The sequence below is a fragment of the Somniosus microcephalus genome, chromosome 21, assembly GCF_052327205.1.
Source record: "Somniosus microcephalus isolate GS21.2 chromosome 21, FLI_Smic_1.0, whole genome shotgun sequence".
Lineage (NCBI taxonomy): Eukaryota > Metazoa > Chordata > Chondrichthyes > Squaliformes > Somniosidae > Somniosus > Somniosus microcephalus.
Window position 1 is genome coordinate 7,366,713 of NC_141007.1, and position 18,337 is coordinate 7,385,049.

At 50.8% G+C, this 18,337-nt stretch overlaps 1 protein-coding gene across 1 annotated transcript in view; it reads right to left on the reverse strand.

Annotated features, from left to right (window-relative positions):
* Positions 1-859: 859 nt before the first annotated feature.
* Positions 860-18,337, reverse strand: part of ddx41 (DEAD (Asp-Glu-Ala-Asp) box polypeptide 41) — an 84,181-nt gene continuing 66,703 nt past the window's right edge. The window contains exons 16-17 of the mRNA XM_085963227.1: positions 7,713-7,823; positions 860-4,318 (exon numbers count right to left, since the gene is read on the reverse strand). Of these exons, the coding sequence (XP_085819353.1) occupies positions 4,182-4,318; positions 7,713-7,823 (248 nt within the window). The 3' untranslated portion in view covers positions 860-4,181. The remainder of the gene's footprint in view (positions 4,319-7,712; positions 7,824-18,337) is intronic.

Genomic DNA, 18,337 nt, shown 5'->3' on the forward strand with positions numbered 1-18,337 from the left:
TATGGACTTGGGTCTCGTTCCCCTCCCCTGCTGTTGGTATGGTGTAACTGGTTACTGAAAATCTGCTACGGGGAGAGAACCCGCCACGAGGCCAGGGCTCAAGTACGAGCGGCAGCCCAAGAGGCTGGAGCCACAAGAGCAGGGACCAGGGCAAGAGCAAGAGAGCAGAGCGAGATTGCTACCTGGGGCCTGCAGTTATACTCCTTACGATAACCCTTATCTGCACACCAAATCAGGTTAGGTCATTGTTCCAATTCTGGCGGGCTAGTTTAAATAATTGTAGCAATCTAAATTAACTGTTTTTAGATGGCCGGTGATCGCACCTAATGTCCTGATGTCTGAGCTGTATTGTTATTAATGCATTTTAATCGGCCTGTTCAGCCTCAATGGCTTCCTTAAGCTGTTTCCGATTATAGATGCAAACAACTTGATGGCCTCAAGTATAGGCCTAACTGGTTTTGGTCTGTCTACGATCTGGCTTAATGCATATTCAATGTTCTGTCTGCTTTCCAAAATACAAAGTCCTTCACAGAAACTGCATTTTAGGTTTCGATTTCCCCAGAAGCTGCTTGTGCCACAGAGTCCAAGCTTTTAAAATCTTGCAGGCTTTTGGTCACGAGGTGCGGACGCCATCCTTGGGTACCCTTTTTAAAAATGTCCATGCAGGGTCCCTTTTATTAATAACTAGCTAGAGTGCCCGGCGGTGCCGAGGGAACGCAAGAACGCTGTGCCATGTTTATAAAACTGTTGGGATTGAAGAACTCTTCCTAAGCACCCAGGAGTGATATAACATTATTCACAATGTTTCAGTGTATGAGTTGAATATGGAAATAAAAGATACTATCTCACTCATTTAGAGGTCAGTTTAGAAATCAACAGTGAACATTTATGCCAATAATAATGTAGAATACAACATTTTACAATATGGTGGAGTTACAACCAAAGACTGAGTGAATACTCGTTCTGGTAAAGGTTTGCAAACCCAATGGGTTTGGTATTGTAGAGTGATTTTATAATCAATAAAAATGTTTTCAACATTACACTGTTAAATCTGTTATCTTGTAGTAGGTATGCAGCCTCTTAGATCTTGTAGAGTGCTGTTGAGTTCTTCAAGTGCCCTCTTGTGGATCTTTGTACACTCATCCCACACAATGAGTTTAGACTTTGGAAGCAGCTCAGCAGTTGATGTGGTAATGTTAAACACTGGGTGTTGTTGTCTATTCAGATCCAGAGGGAGAGGAAAGGTTGAGTGGGCAGTGCGACCTCCTTGGAGAAGAGTTGCAGCGATTCCTGATGAGGCAACAGCTAGTGCAATGAATCCCTTAGAGCGAACCGTGGCCAGCAAAAGATTGATCAGGAATGTCTTTCCTGTTCCACCAGGCATTGAGGAAGATAATGCCAGCAGTGTTGTTTTCCACCATATCGAGAACCAACCTGTAAGTCTGTTTCTGGTCTAGAAGCAATTTAGGCTCAGTGACTGTGACAAAGGAGGTCAGTTCCTCAACATTGTAGGTGGTTTCTCTGAGGACCTCTCTGCTGAGACCTGGAGAATCATTCCTAATGGGAGATGGAAGGTTCAACTGAGTCAGAGACTTGCCAGCCAATGCCAAAGTCTTATCCTTCAAAATGATCAATGCCTGATTGTACATTGCATCAGTGAAGTTGAGTGCCATTGTGGGGTTGGCTCTGCCGAGTCGGCGTAAGATGTCTTCTGTGAGGCTGTCTTTGTGATCTTCCCACAACTGCATCGGGTTGGAATGTCTGCAGAGGGCAATTATAATGGCAAAGAGATTTCGTAGCCTATTGGGGGAGTAAGACAGTTCAGCTTGTCATCGTCGCATCCCAATGATTGTCACCCTCAATGAGTCCTCTCCTGCGGCAAGCTTCTTGAAAAGACTCACAGATAGCCAGTGACAATCTTGAGGTCATTAAATAATGTTGGGCCAGCAACCTCATGGAGGAGTAGGGGGGGAGGAGTAGGGGGAGGGAGGGGAGTAGGGGGAGGGGGAGGAGTAGGGGGAGGGGGAGGAGTAGGGGGAGGGGGGAGGAGTAGGGGGAGGGGGGAGGAGTAGGGGGGGGCGGGCTCAAGGTCAATCAAGTGAAAATCGCGTGGATTGGCCACATCTCGATGGAGGCGGGACTACAACTTTCTGAGTGAAAATCCAGCCCGATGTTTCCCCTCCTGGATGAGGAGGAACTTCTCCGAGGGTCGTAAATCTGTGGAATTCTCTGCCCCAGAGAGCTGTGGAGGCTGGGTCATTAAATACATTTAAAGTGGAGATAGACAAATTTTTGCAAGATAAGGGAGTGAAGGGTATGGGGAGCGGGCTGGGAAGTGGCTTTGAGCCCGAGATCAGCCATAATCTTATTGAATGGCGGAGTAAGCTCGAGAGGCCAAGTGGCCAATTACTGCTCCTATTTTTTTATGTTCTTATGAAGCAACCTGGGACATTTTACTATGTTAATGGCGCTATATGAATGGAAGTTGTTCGTAGCCGATGCATAATTAATTGCCACTTGGAAAAATATGGGTTAATAAATGAAAGCCAGCGCGGATTTGTAAAAGGCAAATCGTGACTTGATTGAGTTCTTTGATGACGTAATGGAGAGCATTAGTGAAGGTAGTGTGATTGATGTGTGTATGAACTTTCAAAAGTCCCTTTGATAAAGTACCACATAATAAACTTTTTAGCAAAATTGGAGCGAGGACGAGCCCAGCAGCGAGGTCAAGGCCCAGGAGTGGCGCAGCGTTGACCAGCAGTGGGGTTGGGGCCCAGGGAAGGTGCGGCACGGGCCAACAGCGAGGTCGGAAGGACGACACAGCATCCTACGAAACCCAAGCAGAGAGGACCTGCAGGAAGGAGGACAGTAGCAGTATGTTTGTGTGTGTGTGTGCTAGGCTGTTGTAGCAGAGCCTGGTCTCCATTGGACCAAGACCTTGCTCTGTCAAGCCCGTGTGGTAGCTGGTGTGCAACGGCCACCCCATGTTAAAAGAATTCATGCACAGGCATCTTCCACCCTTTAAAATTAAGTTCGGGAGCTGGAACGTCAGGCCCCTCATGGACAGCCCCAACAGTGACAGACCAGAACGCCGTACTGCCATCGTTGCCCGGGAGTTCAGACATTTCGACATTGACATCACCACCCTAAGTGAGACCCGGCGGGCAGGGGAAGGCCAGCTCAAGGAGCAAGGCGGTGGCTACACCTTCTTCTGGAAAAGCAAACCTGAAGAATGCCGCCTCCATGGGGTAGGCTTCACCATAAACGATGAACTGTCCCGAGTCCCAACAGGCGACAAGCTGATCCTCCTTGGCGACTTTAACGCCAGAGTTGGAAAGGACACAGACCTCTGGGGAGGTGTGATCAGCAGAGAGGGGGTAGGGAAAGCCAACTTTCAAAGGGGAGGGGGGGGAAGGAGTGGGGGGGAAGAGGGAGGAGAGGAGGAGTGGGGGGGGGAAAGAGGGAGGGAGGGAGGGAGGAGAGAGGGGAGGCGAGAGGGGAGGAGAGGAGGGAGAAGGGGAGGGGGGGAGAAAGGGAGGGGGAGGGAGAAGGGGAGGGGGGGAGAAGGGGAAGGGGAGGGAGAAGGGGAAGGGGAGGGAGAAGGGGAGGGGAGTGGGGGGGGCGTTTCAGGAAACAGTTGGTGATGGAGAAGAGCAGCCAAGGTTATGTTTGCATTCCAGGATGATGTGGGGAGGGTAGAGAGAGGCACTGAGCAGATTATTTCAAAAAGAGTCTTTATTTTCAACAGATAGTTACTTTTTTGGTGAGGTGAGTGTCTGACCCATAAATGAAGATCACCAAACCAAGAGCATCCATCAAGCTACTGAGGATTATGTAAGGACAGTCCCCATTTACTGAAGTCCATAGTTAAGGTGCAGGTTGACAAAAGTCAAGGCTTGAACGTCTGGTGTTCATCAGGGTCCTTAAGTCCAAGTAAGGCAGCGAGCTACTCTGAAACCCTGAACTACAGGTAGGACAGACCCAAGTGTTGCGCTGCAATGAAATGTTCCCTTTTACTATCGCAGATAAATGTGCTTTCAACTGGAGATTGGACAACAACACACAAACTTCGGGAAATGCACGGAGCTGGTCACAGAATGACACACCAGTCACCCAGTCTCTCTCTTTGTGATGCACAGAAGTGTTGCCGGAGCCGCTAGTTGCACTGGGGGGAGCTGAGGTTAGAAGTCCATCGAGCTGTGAGCCAGGTAGTCCTTGCGACCGATGTTGCTGACCTGCTTCGTCTGCATGGCCTCCAGTTTCGGACAGTCTGTGATACGATGGCCCAAACCACCACAAAATGTGCAGCCTCTTTCACCTGCACAAAGCACCAGAATTACACATAAAATAGCAAAGAGCATCTCATCAAACCCACTCCGTGCACAGGCAGAGAGCATCTCATCAAACCCACCCTGTGTACAGGCGGAGAGCATCTCATCAAACCCACCCTGTGTACAGGCGGAGAGCATCTCATCAAACCCACTCCGTGTACAGGCGGAGAGCATCTCATCAAACCCACCCTGTGTACAGGCGGAGAGCATCTCATCAAACCCACTCCGTGTACAGGCGGAGAGCATCTCATCAAACCCACTCCGTGTACAGGCGGAGAGCATCTCATCAAACCCACTCCGTGTACAGGCGGAGAGCACCTCATCAAACCCACCCTGTGTACAGGAGGAGAGCACCTCATCAAACCCACCCTGTGTACAGGCGGAGAGCACCTCATCAAACCCACCCTGTGTACAGGCGGAGAGCATCTCATCAAACCCACCCTGTGTACAGGCGGAGAGCATCTCATCAAACCCACTCCGTGTACAGGCGGAGAGCATCTCATCAAACCCACTCCGTGCACAGGCGGAGAGCATCTCATCAAACCCACTCCGTGTACAAGCGGAGAGCATCTCATCAAACCCACCCTGTGTACAGGCGGAGAGCATCTCATCAAACCCACTCCATGTACAGGCGGAGAGCATCTCATCAAACCCACTCCGTGTACAGGCGGAGAGCATCTCATCAAACCCACTCCGTGTACAGGCGGAGAGCATCTCATCAAACCCACTCCGTGTACAGGCGGAGAGCATCTCGTCAAACCCACTCCGTGTACAGGCGGAGAGCATCTCATCAAACCCACCCTGTGTACAGGCGGAGAGCATCTCATCAAACCCACTCCGTGTACAGGCGGAGAGCATCTCATCAAACCCACTCCATGTACAGGCAGAGAGCATCTCATCAAACCCACCCTGTGTACAGGCGGAGAGCAGCTCATCAAACCCACCCTGTGTACAGGCAGAGAGGATCTCAGCAAACCCACCCGGTGTACAGTCGGAGAGCATCTCATCAAACCCACCCTGTGTACAGGCGGAGAGCATCTCATCAAACCCACCCTGTGTACAGGCGGAGAGCACCTCATCAAACCCACCCTGTGTACAGGCGAAGAGCATCTCATAGAAGATAGGAGTAGGCCATTCGGCCCTTTGAGCCTGCTCCGCCATTCAATGAGATCATGGCTGATCATCCAAATTCAGTACCCTGTCCCTGCCTTCTCCCCATATCCCTTGATCCCTTTAGCCTTAAGAAATATATCCAACTCTTTCTTGAATATACTTAATGAACTGGCCTCCACCGCCCTCTGTGGCAGAGAATTCCACAGGTTCACCACTCTCTGGGTGAAGAAATTCCTCCTCATTTCAGTCCTAAATGGCTTACCCCTTATCCTTAGACTATGACCCCTGGTTCTGGACTCCCCGGCCATCAGAAACATCCTTCCTGCATCTAGTCTGTCCAGGCCTGACAGAATTTTATAGGTTTCGATGAGATCCCCTCTCAATCTTCTAAACTCCAGTGAGTATAAGCCCAATCGAAACAATCTCTCCTCATACGTCATTCCTGCCATCCCAGGTATCAGCCTGGTGAATCTTCACTGCACTCCTTCCATGGCAAGAACATCCTTCCTCAGGTAAGGCGACTGTGCTGCCTTCCTTTAGGAATTTATGTTAGTTTTCAAGTTAATTTATGGGGTTTGAGTAATTTGGGTCGATTTCCATTGCGTGCCGCCACCTAGTGGATATTTGGTACCTAGCAAATGCAGTAAAGCGCAGTAAAGTAAACTGCTGTGTAGCACAAGACCTGCAGCTCGACACATTGTCTTGCAGTTATTTTCTTGTTACGCTTCAGCCTTGAACACTATTTGTCTGTAAGTACTTGAGAATGTTATAGATGATTAGTGTACACTATATTTTGCAGAAAATGTTTAGTTTGTAACCTTTCTCTGTAAGCAAACTTGCACAGCTAGCCGTGAAGTGCTCGCTCTCTGTGTCTAGCTGGTTAACTTGTAGCTGTATTTGATGCACTATGTACAGGGCTAATTTAAAGTGAATGTAAGAGAATGCCTTTCAGTTTGCTAAATGTATATTCACAGTAAGCTGTGTTTTCACGTGTTTTGGTAAGTTACATGCCAAATGTACTGTGATGCTCAGGCGTACCTAAATGTGTGTATGCATATGTTATGTGCTTGTGTACTAATGTGTGCTTCCATTTCTGTATTGTATTTCAGTTTCACAATAAGAATCCTTCAGTAAAGTTTACAAGAAAAGTCAAGCCTTGTGATTTTTATGGGAAGATATCAAGTTGTTAGCTACCTGTCTAGCTCTGCATAGGAACGCGCTGCAAGGGCAGAATAGCGACCAAAACTGCACACAATACTCAAGGTGTGGTCTCACCAAGTCCCTGTACAACTGCAGCAAGACATCCTTGTTCCTGTACTCGAATCCTCTCGTAATGAAGGCCAACATACCATTTGCCTTCTTAATCGCCTGCTGCACTTGCATGCTTACCTTCAGCGACTGGTGCACAAGGACACCCAGGTCTTGTTGCACTTCCCCTTCTCCCAATCTATTGCCGTTCAGATAATAATCTGTCTTCCTGTTTTTGCCACCGAAGTGGATAACCTCGCATTTATCCACATTATACTGCATCTGCCATACATCTGCCCAATCACCCAACCTGTCCAAATCATACTGGAGTTTCTCTGCATCCTCCTCACAGCACACACACCCACCCAGCTTTGTGTCGTCCGCAAACTTGGAGATATTACATCTAGTTCCCTCGTCTAGATCATTAATATATATTGTGAATAACTGGGGTCCTAGCACCGATCCCTGCGGTACCCCACTAGTCACTGCCTGCCACTCGGAAAAAGACTGGCTCACTACTCCGCAATTCCTGGTCTTTGCCCCAAGGATCTCCCCGCACCCTTCACCAGCATGGCTGAGGTCCAAGTGCTTTCCGCAGGGGGGAAGGGGGAAAACAAAGAAACATATGCAGCTTCCCATGGCTGGTTTCACTGCCTCATTAACAGACACCAGTCAGTCGGTCTCCTGTACGCCTCACCAGCAGGTGTGTGGGGCAGGTGTGGAGATCAGGAAGAAATTTAATATTGAAAAACTCCGTGATCTTCTGAAGAGGAAAACATACTTTGCAGAAATGTCATGTCATCCGGAATGACGCTGGTCTCAGTGCAGCCAAGGCCCCTCTTGGGATCTTGCTGTGCACAGAAAGACTGCTGTATTTCTCTACACTTTGAAAGATGTTTGAGGTGTGGTATGGTACAATATCAATGCAAGACTTCCTTTCTCTTCAGCATTTCAAAGTTGGAACGCCTGAAAGTAGAAAGGTTAAGCTGACTGCCGTTTACAGGCAATAGGCCAACATACCTCCGATATCCAGCATAGTCTCATCTCCTGTCTGAAGGACCTGTAGAACAGGTGGGACCTTCTGCTTAGCTTCCAGTAACAGGGCCTTCAGATCCATCAACACCGACTCGTCTGTGAGGGAAACACGCATTAGTGAACCTCACAAACATTAAAACACACTGAAAGAACTGATTCCTTGAAGTTTACATTCACAGAATCACAGAAACCCCACAGTGCAGATAGAGGCCATTTCGGCCCATCGAGCCTGCACCGACACATATTCCACCCGATCCCCGTAACCCCACGTATTTAATCCCCCTAACACTAAGGGTCAATTTATCATAGCCAATCAACCTAACCTGCACATCTTTGGACTGTGGGAGGAAACCGGAGAACCCGGAGTAAACCCACGCAAACACGGGGAGAATGTGCAAACTCCACACAGACAGTCGCCCGAGGCCGGATTCGAACCCGGGTCCCTGGCGCTGTGAGGCAACAGTGCTAACCACTATGCCACCGAGTATCAAATACAGATCTGGACCTGGCCAATGGACCAAGCCTCACAGGAACAGAACGGAGCAACAGTACGTACTACCTACAGGCTATTAAATATCCGCACACCCACCCTGCTCTCCTGAAGGCGGTGACCCCTGGCCATGGTACAGCTCCACAGAAACTGGCTGCCCTCCAGCACCATATTGCTCACAAGTCATCATTCTTCACATCAACCCAGACATTAGTGTCTGCAGGTTATATGTTTGTGGGTGGCATCACAACCAAAATCGATTTTGTCCTCGCCCAACATCCACACACATGCACTTTCGAACAGGAGACACGGCACAGGGACCCAGAGTGGCAGCCTTTGCCCTCCCGAGCCCGCGGACACTGAATCTAATAGCAGCGCTCCTCCCACCACCCAGGCCGAGCTCAGCTTAGGCTGGAAATTCACCGAGAAGGAATTCAAATACAGCGCACAATGCAACCCTTCAGGAGCACGTTAAATATGCTCGATGGTTTCCCAGTGCTGCCTTCACCCATTTCCCGTTGGCTGTCCAGCACAGAGTGTGTGTTCACTGTCCAGCACAGAGTGTGTGTTCACTGTCCAGCACAGAGTGTGTGTTCACTGTCCAGCACAGAGTGTGTGTTCACTGTCCAGCACAGAGTGTGTGTTCACTGTCCAGCACAGAGTGTGTGTTCACTGTCCAGCACAGAGTGTGTGTTCACTGTCCAGCACAGAGTGTGTGTTCACTGTCCAGCACAGAGTGTGTGTTCACTGTCCAGCACAGAGTGTGTGTTCACTGTCCAGCACAGAGTGTGTGTTCACTGTCCAGCACAACGTGTGTTCACTGTCCAGCACAACGTGTGTGTTCACTGTCCAGCACAACGTGTGTGTTCACTGTCCAGCACAACGTGTGTTCACTGTCCAGCACAGAGTGTGTGTTCACTGTCCAGCACAACGTGTGTGTTCACTGTCCAGCACAGAGTGTGTGTTCACTGTCCAGCACAGAGTGTGTGTTCACTGTCCAGCACAACGTGTGTGTTCACTGTCCAGCACAACGTGTGTGTTCACTGTCCAGCACAACGTGTGTGTTCACTGTCCAGCACGTGTGTTCACTGTCCAGCACAACGTGTGTGTTCACTGTCCAGCACAGAGTGTGTGTTCACTGTCCAGCACAGAGTGTGCGTTCACTGTCCAGCACAGAGTGTGCGTTCACTGTCCAGCACAGAGTGTGCGTTCACTGTCCAGCACAGAGTGTGCGTTCACTGTCCAGCACAGAGTGTGCGTTCACTGTCCAGCACAACGTGTGCGTTCACTGTCCAGCACGTGTGTTCACTGTCCAGCACAACGTGTGTGTTCACTGTCCAGCACAACGTGTGTGTTCACTGTCCAGCACAACGTGTGTGTTCACTGTCCAGCACAACGTGTGTGTTCACTGTCCAGCACAACGTGTGTGTTCACTGTCCAGCACAACGTGTGTGTTCACTGTCCAGCACAACGTGTGTGTTCACTGTCCAGCACAACGTGTGTGTTCACTGTCCAGCACAACGTGTGTGTTCACTGTCCAGCACAACGTGTGTGTTCACTGTCCAGCACAACGTGTGTGTTCACTGTCCAGCACAACGTGTGTGTTCACTGTCCAGCACAAAGTGTGTGTTCACTGTCCAGCACAACGTGTGTTCACTGTCCAGCAGAGTGTGTGTTCACTGTCCAGCACAGAATGTGCGTTCACTGTCCAGCACAACGTGTGTGTTCACTGTCCAGCACAACGTGTGTGTTCACTGTCCAGCACAGAGTGTGTGTTCACTGTCCAGCACAACGTGTGTGTTCACTGTCCAGCACAGAGTGTGTGTTCACTGTCCAGCACAGAGTGTGTGTTCACTGTCCAGCACAACGTGTGTGTTCACTGTCCAGCACAGAGTGTGTGTTCACTGTCCAGTACGTGTGTGTTCACTGTCCAGCACAACGTGTGTTCACTGTCCAGCACAAAGTGTGTGTTCACTGTCCAGCACAACGTGTGTTCACTGTCCAGCACAGAGTGTGTGTTCACTGTCCAGCACAACGTGTGTTCACTGTCCAGCACAAAGTGTGTGTTCACTGTCCAGCACAACGTGTGTTCACTGTCCAGCACAGAGTGTGTGTTCACTGTCCAGCACAGAGTGTGCGTTCAATGTCCAGCACAACGTGTGTGTTCACTGTCCAACACAGAGTGTGTGTTCACTGTCCAGCACAACGTGTGTGTTCACTGTCCAGCACAGTGTGTGTTCACTGTCCAGCACGTGTGTGTTCACTGTCCAGCACGTGTGTGTTCACTGTCCAGCACGTGTGTGTTCACTGTCCAGCACGTGTGTGTTCACTGTCCAGCACGTGTGTGTTCACTGTCCAGCACAGAGTGTGTGTTCACTGTCCAGCACAGAGTGTGTGTTCACTGTCCAGCACAGAGTGTGTGTTCACTGTCCAGCACAGAGTGTGTTCACTGTCCAGCACAGAGTGTGTGTTCACTGTCCAGCACAGAGTGTGTGTTCACTGTCCAGCACAACGTGTGTGTTCACTGTCCAGCACGTGTGTGTTCACTGTCCAGCACGTGTGTGTTCACTGTCCAGCACAACGTGTGTGTTCACTGTCCAGCATAACGTGTGTGTTCACTGTCCAGCACAGAGTGTGTGTTCACTGTCCAGCACAGTGTGCGTTCACTGTCCAGCACAGTGTGTTCACTGTCCAGCACAGAGTGTGTGTTCACTGTCCAGCACAACGTGTGTGTTCACTGTCCAGCACAGAGTGTGTGTTCACTGTCCAGCACAGAGTGTGTGTTCACTGTCCAGCACAGAGTGTGTGTTCACTGTCCAGCACAGAGTGTGTGTTCACTGTCCAGCACAGAGTGTGTGTTCACTGTCCAGCACAACGTGTGTGTTCACTGTCCAGCACAGAGTGTGTGTTCACTGTCCAGCAGAGTGTGTGTTCACTGTCCAGCACAACGTGTGTGTTCACTGTCCAGCACAGAGTGTGTGTTCACTGTCCAGCAGAGTGTGTGTTCACTGTCCAGCAGAGTGTGTGTTCACTGTCCAGCACAACGTGTGTGTTCACTGTCCAGCACAGAGTGTGTGTTCACTGTCCAGCAGAGTGTGTGTTCACTGTCCAGCACAACGTGTGTGTTCACTGTCCAGCACAGAGTGTGTGTTCACTGTCCAGCACAACGTGTGTGTTCACTGTCCAGCACAACGTGTGTGTTCACTGTCCAGCACAACGTGTGTGTTCACTGTCCAGCACAACGTGTGTGTTCACTGTCCAGCACAACGTGTGTGTTCACTGTCCAGCACAACGTGTGTGTTCACTGTCCAGCACAACGTGTGTGTTCACTGTCCAGCACAACGTGTGTGTTCACTGTCCAGCACAGTGTGTGTTCACTGTCCAGCACAACGTGTGTGTCCACTGTCCAGCACAGAGTGTGTTCACTGTCCAGCACAACGTGTGTGTTCACTGTCCAGCACAACGTGTGTTCACTGTCCAGCACAGAGTGTGTGTTCACTGTCCAGCACAACGTGTGTGTTCACTGTCGAGCACAGAGTGTGTGTTCACTGTCCAGCACAGAGTGTGTGTTCACTGTCCAGCACAATGTGTGTGTTCACTGTCCAGCACAACGTGTGTGTTCACTGTCCAGCACAGTGTGTTCACTGTCCAGCACAAAGTGTGTGTTCACTGTCCAGCACAAAGTGTGTGTTCACTGTCCAGCACAGAGTGTGTGTTCACTGTCCAGCACAAAGTGTGTGTTCACTGTCCAGCACAAAGTGTGTGTTCACTGTCCAGCACAGAGTGTGTGTTCACTGTCCAGCACAGAGTGTGTGTTCACTGTCCAGCACAACGTGTGTGTTCACTGTCCAGCACGTGTGTGTTCACTGTCCAGCACAAAGTGTGTGTTCACTGTCCAGCACAACGTGTGTTCACTGTCCAGCACAGAGTGTGTGTTCACTGTCCAGCACAGAGTGTGTGTTCACTGTCCAGCACAGTGTGTGTTCACTGTCCAGCACAGAGTGTGTGTTCACTGTCCAGCACAACGTGTGTGTTCACTGTCCAGCACAACGTGTGTGTTCACTGTCCAGCACAACGTGTGTGTTCACTGTCCAGCACAACGTGTGTGTTCACTGTCCAGCACAACGTGTGTGTTCACTGTCCAGCAGTGTGTGTTCACTGTCCAGCACGTGTGTGTTCACTGTCCAGCACGTGTGTGTTCACTGTCCAGCACGTGTGTGTTCACTGTCCAGCACGTGTGTGTTCACTGTCCAGCACGTGTGTGTTCACTGTCCAGCACAGAGTGTGTGTTCACTATCCAGCACAGAGTGTGTGTTCACTGTCCAGCACAGAGTGTGTGTTCACTGTCCAGCACAACGTGTGTGTTCACTGTCCAGCACGTGTGTGTTCACTGTCCAGCACAACGTGTGTGTTCACTGTCCAGCACAGAGTGTGCGTTCACTGTCCAGCACAACGTGTGTGTTCACTGTCCAGCAGAGTGTGTGTTCACTGTCCAGCACAGAGTGTGCGTTCACTGTCCAGCACAGAGTGTGCGTTCACTGTCCAGCACAGAGTGTGTGTTCACTGTCCAGCACAACGTGTGTGTTCACTGTCCAGCACAACGTGTGTGTTCACTGTCCAGCACAACGTGTGTGTTCACTGTCCAGCACAGAGTGTGTGTTCACTGTCCAGCACAACGTGTGTGTTCACTGTCCAGCACAACGTGTGTGTTCACTGTCCAGCACAACGTGTGTGTTCACTGTCCAGCACGGAGTGTGTGTTCACTGTCCAGCACGGAGTGTGCGTTCACTGTCCAGCACAGAGTGTGTGTTCACTGTCCAGCACAGAGTGTGTGTTCACTGTCCAGCACAACGTGTGTGTTCACTGTCCAGCACAGAGTGTGTGTTCACTGTCCAGCACAACGTGTGTGTTCACTGTCCAGCACAACGTGTGTGTTCACTGTCCAGCACAGAGTGTGTGTTCACTGTCCAGCACAGAGTGTGTGTTCACTGTCCAGCACAGAGTGTGTGTTCACTGTCCAGCACAGAGTGTGTGTTCACTGTCCAGCACAGAGTGTGTGTTCACTGTCCAGCACAACGTGTGTGTTCACTGTCCAGCACAGAGTGTGTGTTCACTGTCCAGCACAGAGTGTGTGTTCACTGTCCAGCACAGAGTGTGTGTTCACTGTCCAGCACAGAGTGTGTGTTCACTGTCCAGCACAGAGTGTGCGTTCACTGTCCAGCACAACGTGTGTGTTCACTGTCCAGCACAGAGTGTGCGTTCACTGTCCAGCACAGAGTGTGCGTTCACTGTCCAGCACAGAGTGTGCGTTCACTGTCCAGCACAGAGTGTGCGTTCACTGTCCAGCACAGAGTGTGCGTTCACTGTCCAGCACAACGTGTGCGTTCACTGTCCAGCACAACGTGTGCGTTCACTGTCCAGCACAACGTGTGCGTTCACTGTCCAGCACAACGTGTGTGTTCACTGTCCAGCACAACGTGTGTGTTCACTGTCCAGCACAACGTGTGTGTTCACTGTCCAGCACAACGTGTGTGTTCACTGTCCAGCACAACGTGTGTGTTCACTGTCCAGCACAACGTGTGTGTTCACTGTCCAGCACAGAGTGTGTGTTCACTGTCCAGCACAGAGTGTGTGTTCACTGTCCAGCACAGAGTGTGTGTTCACTGTCCAGCACAGAGTGTGTGTTCACTGTCCAGCACAACGTGTGTGTTCACTGTCCAGCACAACGTGTGTGTTCACTGTCCAGCACAACGTGTGTGTTCACTGTCCAGCACAACGTGTGTGTTCACTGTCCAGCACAACGTGTGTGTTCACTGTCCAGCACAGAGTGTGTGTTCACTGTCCAGCACGGAGTGTGCGTTCACTGTCCAGCACAGAGTGTGTGTTCACTGTCCAGCACAGAGTGTGTGTTCACTGTCCAGCACAACGTGTGTGTTCACTGTCCAGCACAGAGTGTGTGTTCACTGTCCAGCACAACGTGTGTGTTCACTGTCCAGCACAGAGTGTGTGTTCACTGTCCAGCACAGAGTGTGTGTTCACTGTCCAGCACAACGTGTGTGTTCACTGTCCAGCACAGAGTGTGTGTTCACTGTCCAGCACAGAGTGTGTGTTCACTGTCCAGCACAGAGTGTGTGTTCACTGTCCAGCACAGAGTGTGTGTTCACTGTCCAGCACAGAGTGTGCGTTCACTGTCCAGCACAACGTGTGCGTTCACTGTCCAGCACAGAGTGTGCGTTCACTGTCCAGCACAGAGTGTGCGTTCACTGTCCAGCACAGAGTGTGCGTTCACTGTCCAGCACAGAGTGTGCGTTCACTGTCCAGCACAACGTGTGCGTTCACTGTCCAGCACAACGTGTGCGTTCACTGTCCAGCACAACGTGTGTGTTCACTGTCCAGCACAACGTGTGTGTTCACTGTCCAGCACAACGTGTGTGTTCACTGTCCAGCACAACGTGTGTGTTCACTGTCCAGCACAACGTGTGTGTTCACTGTCCAGCACAACGTGTGTGTTCACTGTCCAGCACAACGTGTGTGTTCACTGTCCAGCACAACGTGTGTGTTCACTGTCCAGCACAACGTGTGTGTTCACTGTCCAGCACAACGTGTGTGTTCACTGTCCAGCACAGAGTGTGTGTTCACTGTCCAGCACAGAGTGTGTGTTCACTGTCCAGCACAGAGTGTGTGTTCACTGTCCAGCACAGAGTGTGTGTTCACTGTCCAGCACAACGTGTGTGTTCACTGTCCAGCACAGCGTGTGTGTTCACTGTCCAGCACGTGTGTGTTCACTGTCCAGCACGTGTGTGTTCACTGTCCAGCACAAAGTGTGTGTTCACTGTCCAGCACAACGTGTGTGTTCACTGTCCAGCACAACGTGTGTTCACTGTCCAGCACAAAGTGTGTGTTCACTGTCCAGCACAACGTGTGTTCACTGTCCAGCACAGAGTGTGTGTTCACTGTCCAGCACAACGTGTGTGTTCACTGTCCAGCACAACGTGTGTGTTCACTGTCCAGCACAACGTGTGTGTTCACTGTCCAGCACAACGTGTGTGTTCACTGTCCAGCACAACGTGTGTGTTCACTGTCCAGCACAACGTGTGTGTTCACTGTCCAGCACAACGTGTGTGTTCACTGTCCAGCACAACGTGTGTGTTCACTGTCCAGCACAACGTGTGTGTTCACTGTCCAGCACAACGTGTGTGTTCACTGTCCAGCACAGAGTGTGTGTTCACTGTCCAGCACAGAGTGTGTGTTCACTGTCCAGCACAGAGTGTGTGTTCACTATCCAGCACAGAGTGTGTGTTCACTGTCCAGCACAGAGTGTGTGTTCACTGTCCAGCACAACGTGTGTGTTCACTGTCCAGCACAGAGTGTGTGTTCACTGTCCAGCACGTGTGTGTTCACTGTCCAGCACGTGTGTGTTCACTGTCCAGCACAAAGTGTGTGTTCACTGTCCAGCACAACGTGTGTGTTCACTGTCCAGCACAACGTGTGTTCACTGTCCAGCACAAAGTGTGTGTTCACTGTCCAGCACAACGTGTGTTCACTGTCCAGCACAGAGTGTGTGTTCACTGTCCAGCACAACGTGTGTGTTCACTGTCCAGCACAACGTGTGTGTTCACTGTCCAGCACGTGTGTGTTCACTGTCCAGCACGTGTGTGTTCACTGTCCAGCACGTGTGTGTTCACTGTCCAGCACGTGTGTGTTCACTGTCCAGCACGTGTGTGTTCACTGTCCAGCACGTGTGTGTTCACTGTCCAGCACGTGTGTGTTCACTGTCCAGCACAGAGTGTGTGTTCACTGTCCAGCACAGAGTGTGTGTTCACTGTCCAGCACAGAGTGTGTGTTCACTGTCCAGCACAGAGTGTGTGTTCACTGTCCAGCACAGAGTGTGTGTTCACTGTCCAGCACAGAGTGTGTGTTCACTGTCCAGCACAACGTGTGTGTTCACTGTCCAGCACGTGTGTGTTCACTGTCCAGCACGTGTGTGTTCACTGTCCAGCACAACGTGTGTGTTCACTGTCCAGCATAACGTGTGTGTTCACTGTCCAGCACAGAGTGTGTGTTCACTGTCCAGCACAACGTGTGTGTTCACTGTCCAGCACAGAGTGTGTGTTCACTGTCCAGCACAGAGTGTGTGTTCACTGTCCAGCACAGAGTGTGTGTTCACTGTCCAGCACAGAGTGTGTGTTCACTGTCCAGCACAACGTGTGTGTTCACTGTCCAGCACAGAGTGTGTGTTCACTGTCCAGCAGAGTGTGTGTTCACTGTCCAGCACAACGTGTGTGTTCACTGTCCAGCACAGAGTGTGTGTTCACTGTCCAGCACAACGTGTGTGTTCACTGTCCAGCACAACGTGTGTTCACTGTCCAGCACAACGTGTGTTCACTGTCCAGCACGTGTGTGTTCACTGTCCAGCACAACGTGTGTGTTCACTGTCCAGCACAACGTGTGTGTTCACTGTCCAGCACAACGTGTGTGTTCACTGTCCAGCACAACGTGTGTGTTCACTGTCCAGCACAGTGTGTGTTCACTGTCCAGCACAACGTGTGTGTTCACTGTCCAGCACAGAGTGTGTTCACTGTCCAGCACAACGTGTGTGTTCACTGTCCAGCACAACGTGTGTTCACTGTCCAGCACAGAGTGTGTGTTCACTGTCCAGCACAACGTGTGTGTTCACTGTCGAGCACAGAGTGTGTGTTCACTGTCCAGCACAATGTGTGTGTTCACTGTCCAGCACAGAGTGTGTGTTCACTGTCCAGCACAAAGTGTGTGTTCACTGTCCAGCACAACGTGTGTGTTCACTGTCCAGCACAACGTGTGTGTTCACTGTCCAGCAGAGAGTGTGTGTTCACTGTCCAGCACAGAGTGTGTGTTCACTGTCCAGCACAAAGTGTGTGTTCACTGTCCAGCACAGAGTGTGTGTTCACTGTCCAGCACAACGTGTGTGTTCACTGTCCAGCACAGAGTGTGTGTTCACTGTCCAGCACAGAGTGTGTGTTCACTGTCCAGCACAAAGTGTGTGTTCACTGTCCAGCACAAAGTGTGTGTTCACTGTCCAGCACAGAGTGTGTGTTCACTGTCCAGCACAACGTGTGTGTTCACTGTCCAGCACGTGTGTGTTCACTGTCCAGCACAAAGTGTGTGTTCACTGTCCAGCACAACGTGTGTTCACTGTCCAGCACAGAGTGTGTGTTCACTGTCCAGCACAACGTGTGTGTTCACTGTCCAGCACAACGTGTGTGTTCACTGTCCAGCACAACGTGTGTGTTCACTGTCCAGCACAACGTGTGTGTTCACTGTCCAGCACAACGTGTGTGTTCACTGTCCAGCACAGTGTGTGTTCACTGTCCAGCACGTGTGTGTTCACTGTCCAGCACGTGTGTGTTCACTGTCCAGCACGTGTGTGTTCACTGTCCAGCACGTGTGTGTTCACTGTCCAGCACGTGTGTGTTCACTGTCCAGCACGTGTGTGTTCACTGTCCAGCACAGAGTGTGTGTTCACTATCCAGCACAGAGTGTGTGTTCACTGTCCAGCACAACGTGTGTGTTCACTGTCCAGCACGTGTGTGTTCACTGTCCAGCACAACGTGTTTGTTCACTGTCCAGCACAGAGTGTGTGTTCACTGTCCAGCACAACGTGTGTGTTCACTGTCCAGCACAGAGTGTGCGTTCACTGTCCAGCACAACGTGTGTGTTCACTGTCCAGCACAGAGTGTGCGTTCACTGTCCAGCACAACGTGTGTGTTCACTGTCCAGCAGTGTGTGTTCACTGTCCAGCACAGAGTGTGCGTTCACTGTCCAGCACAGAGTGTGTGTTCACTGTCCAGCACAGAGTGTGTGTTCACTGTCCAGCACAGAGTGTGTGTTCACTGTCCAGCACAAAGTGTGTGTTCACTGTCCAGCACAACGTGTGTGTTCACTGTCCAGCACAACGTGTGTGTTCACTGTCCAGCACAACGTGTGTGTTCACTGTCCAGCAGAGAGTGTGTGTTCACTGTCCAGCACAGAGTGTGTGTTCACTGTCCAGCACAAAGTGTGTGTTCACTGTCCAGCACAAAGTGTGTGTTCACTGTCCAGCACAAAGTGTGTGTTCACTGTCCAGCACAAAGTGTGTGTTCAC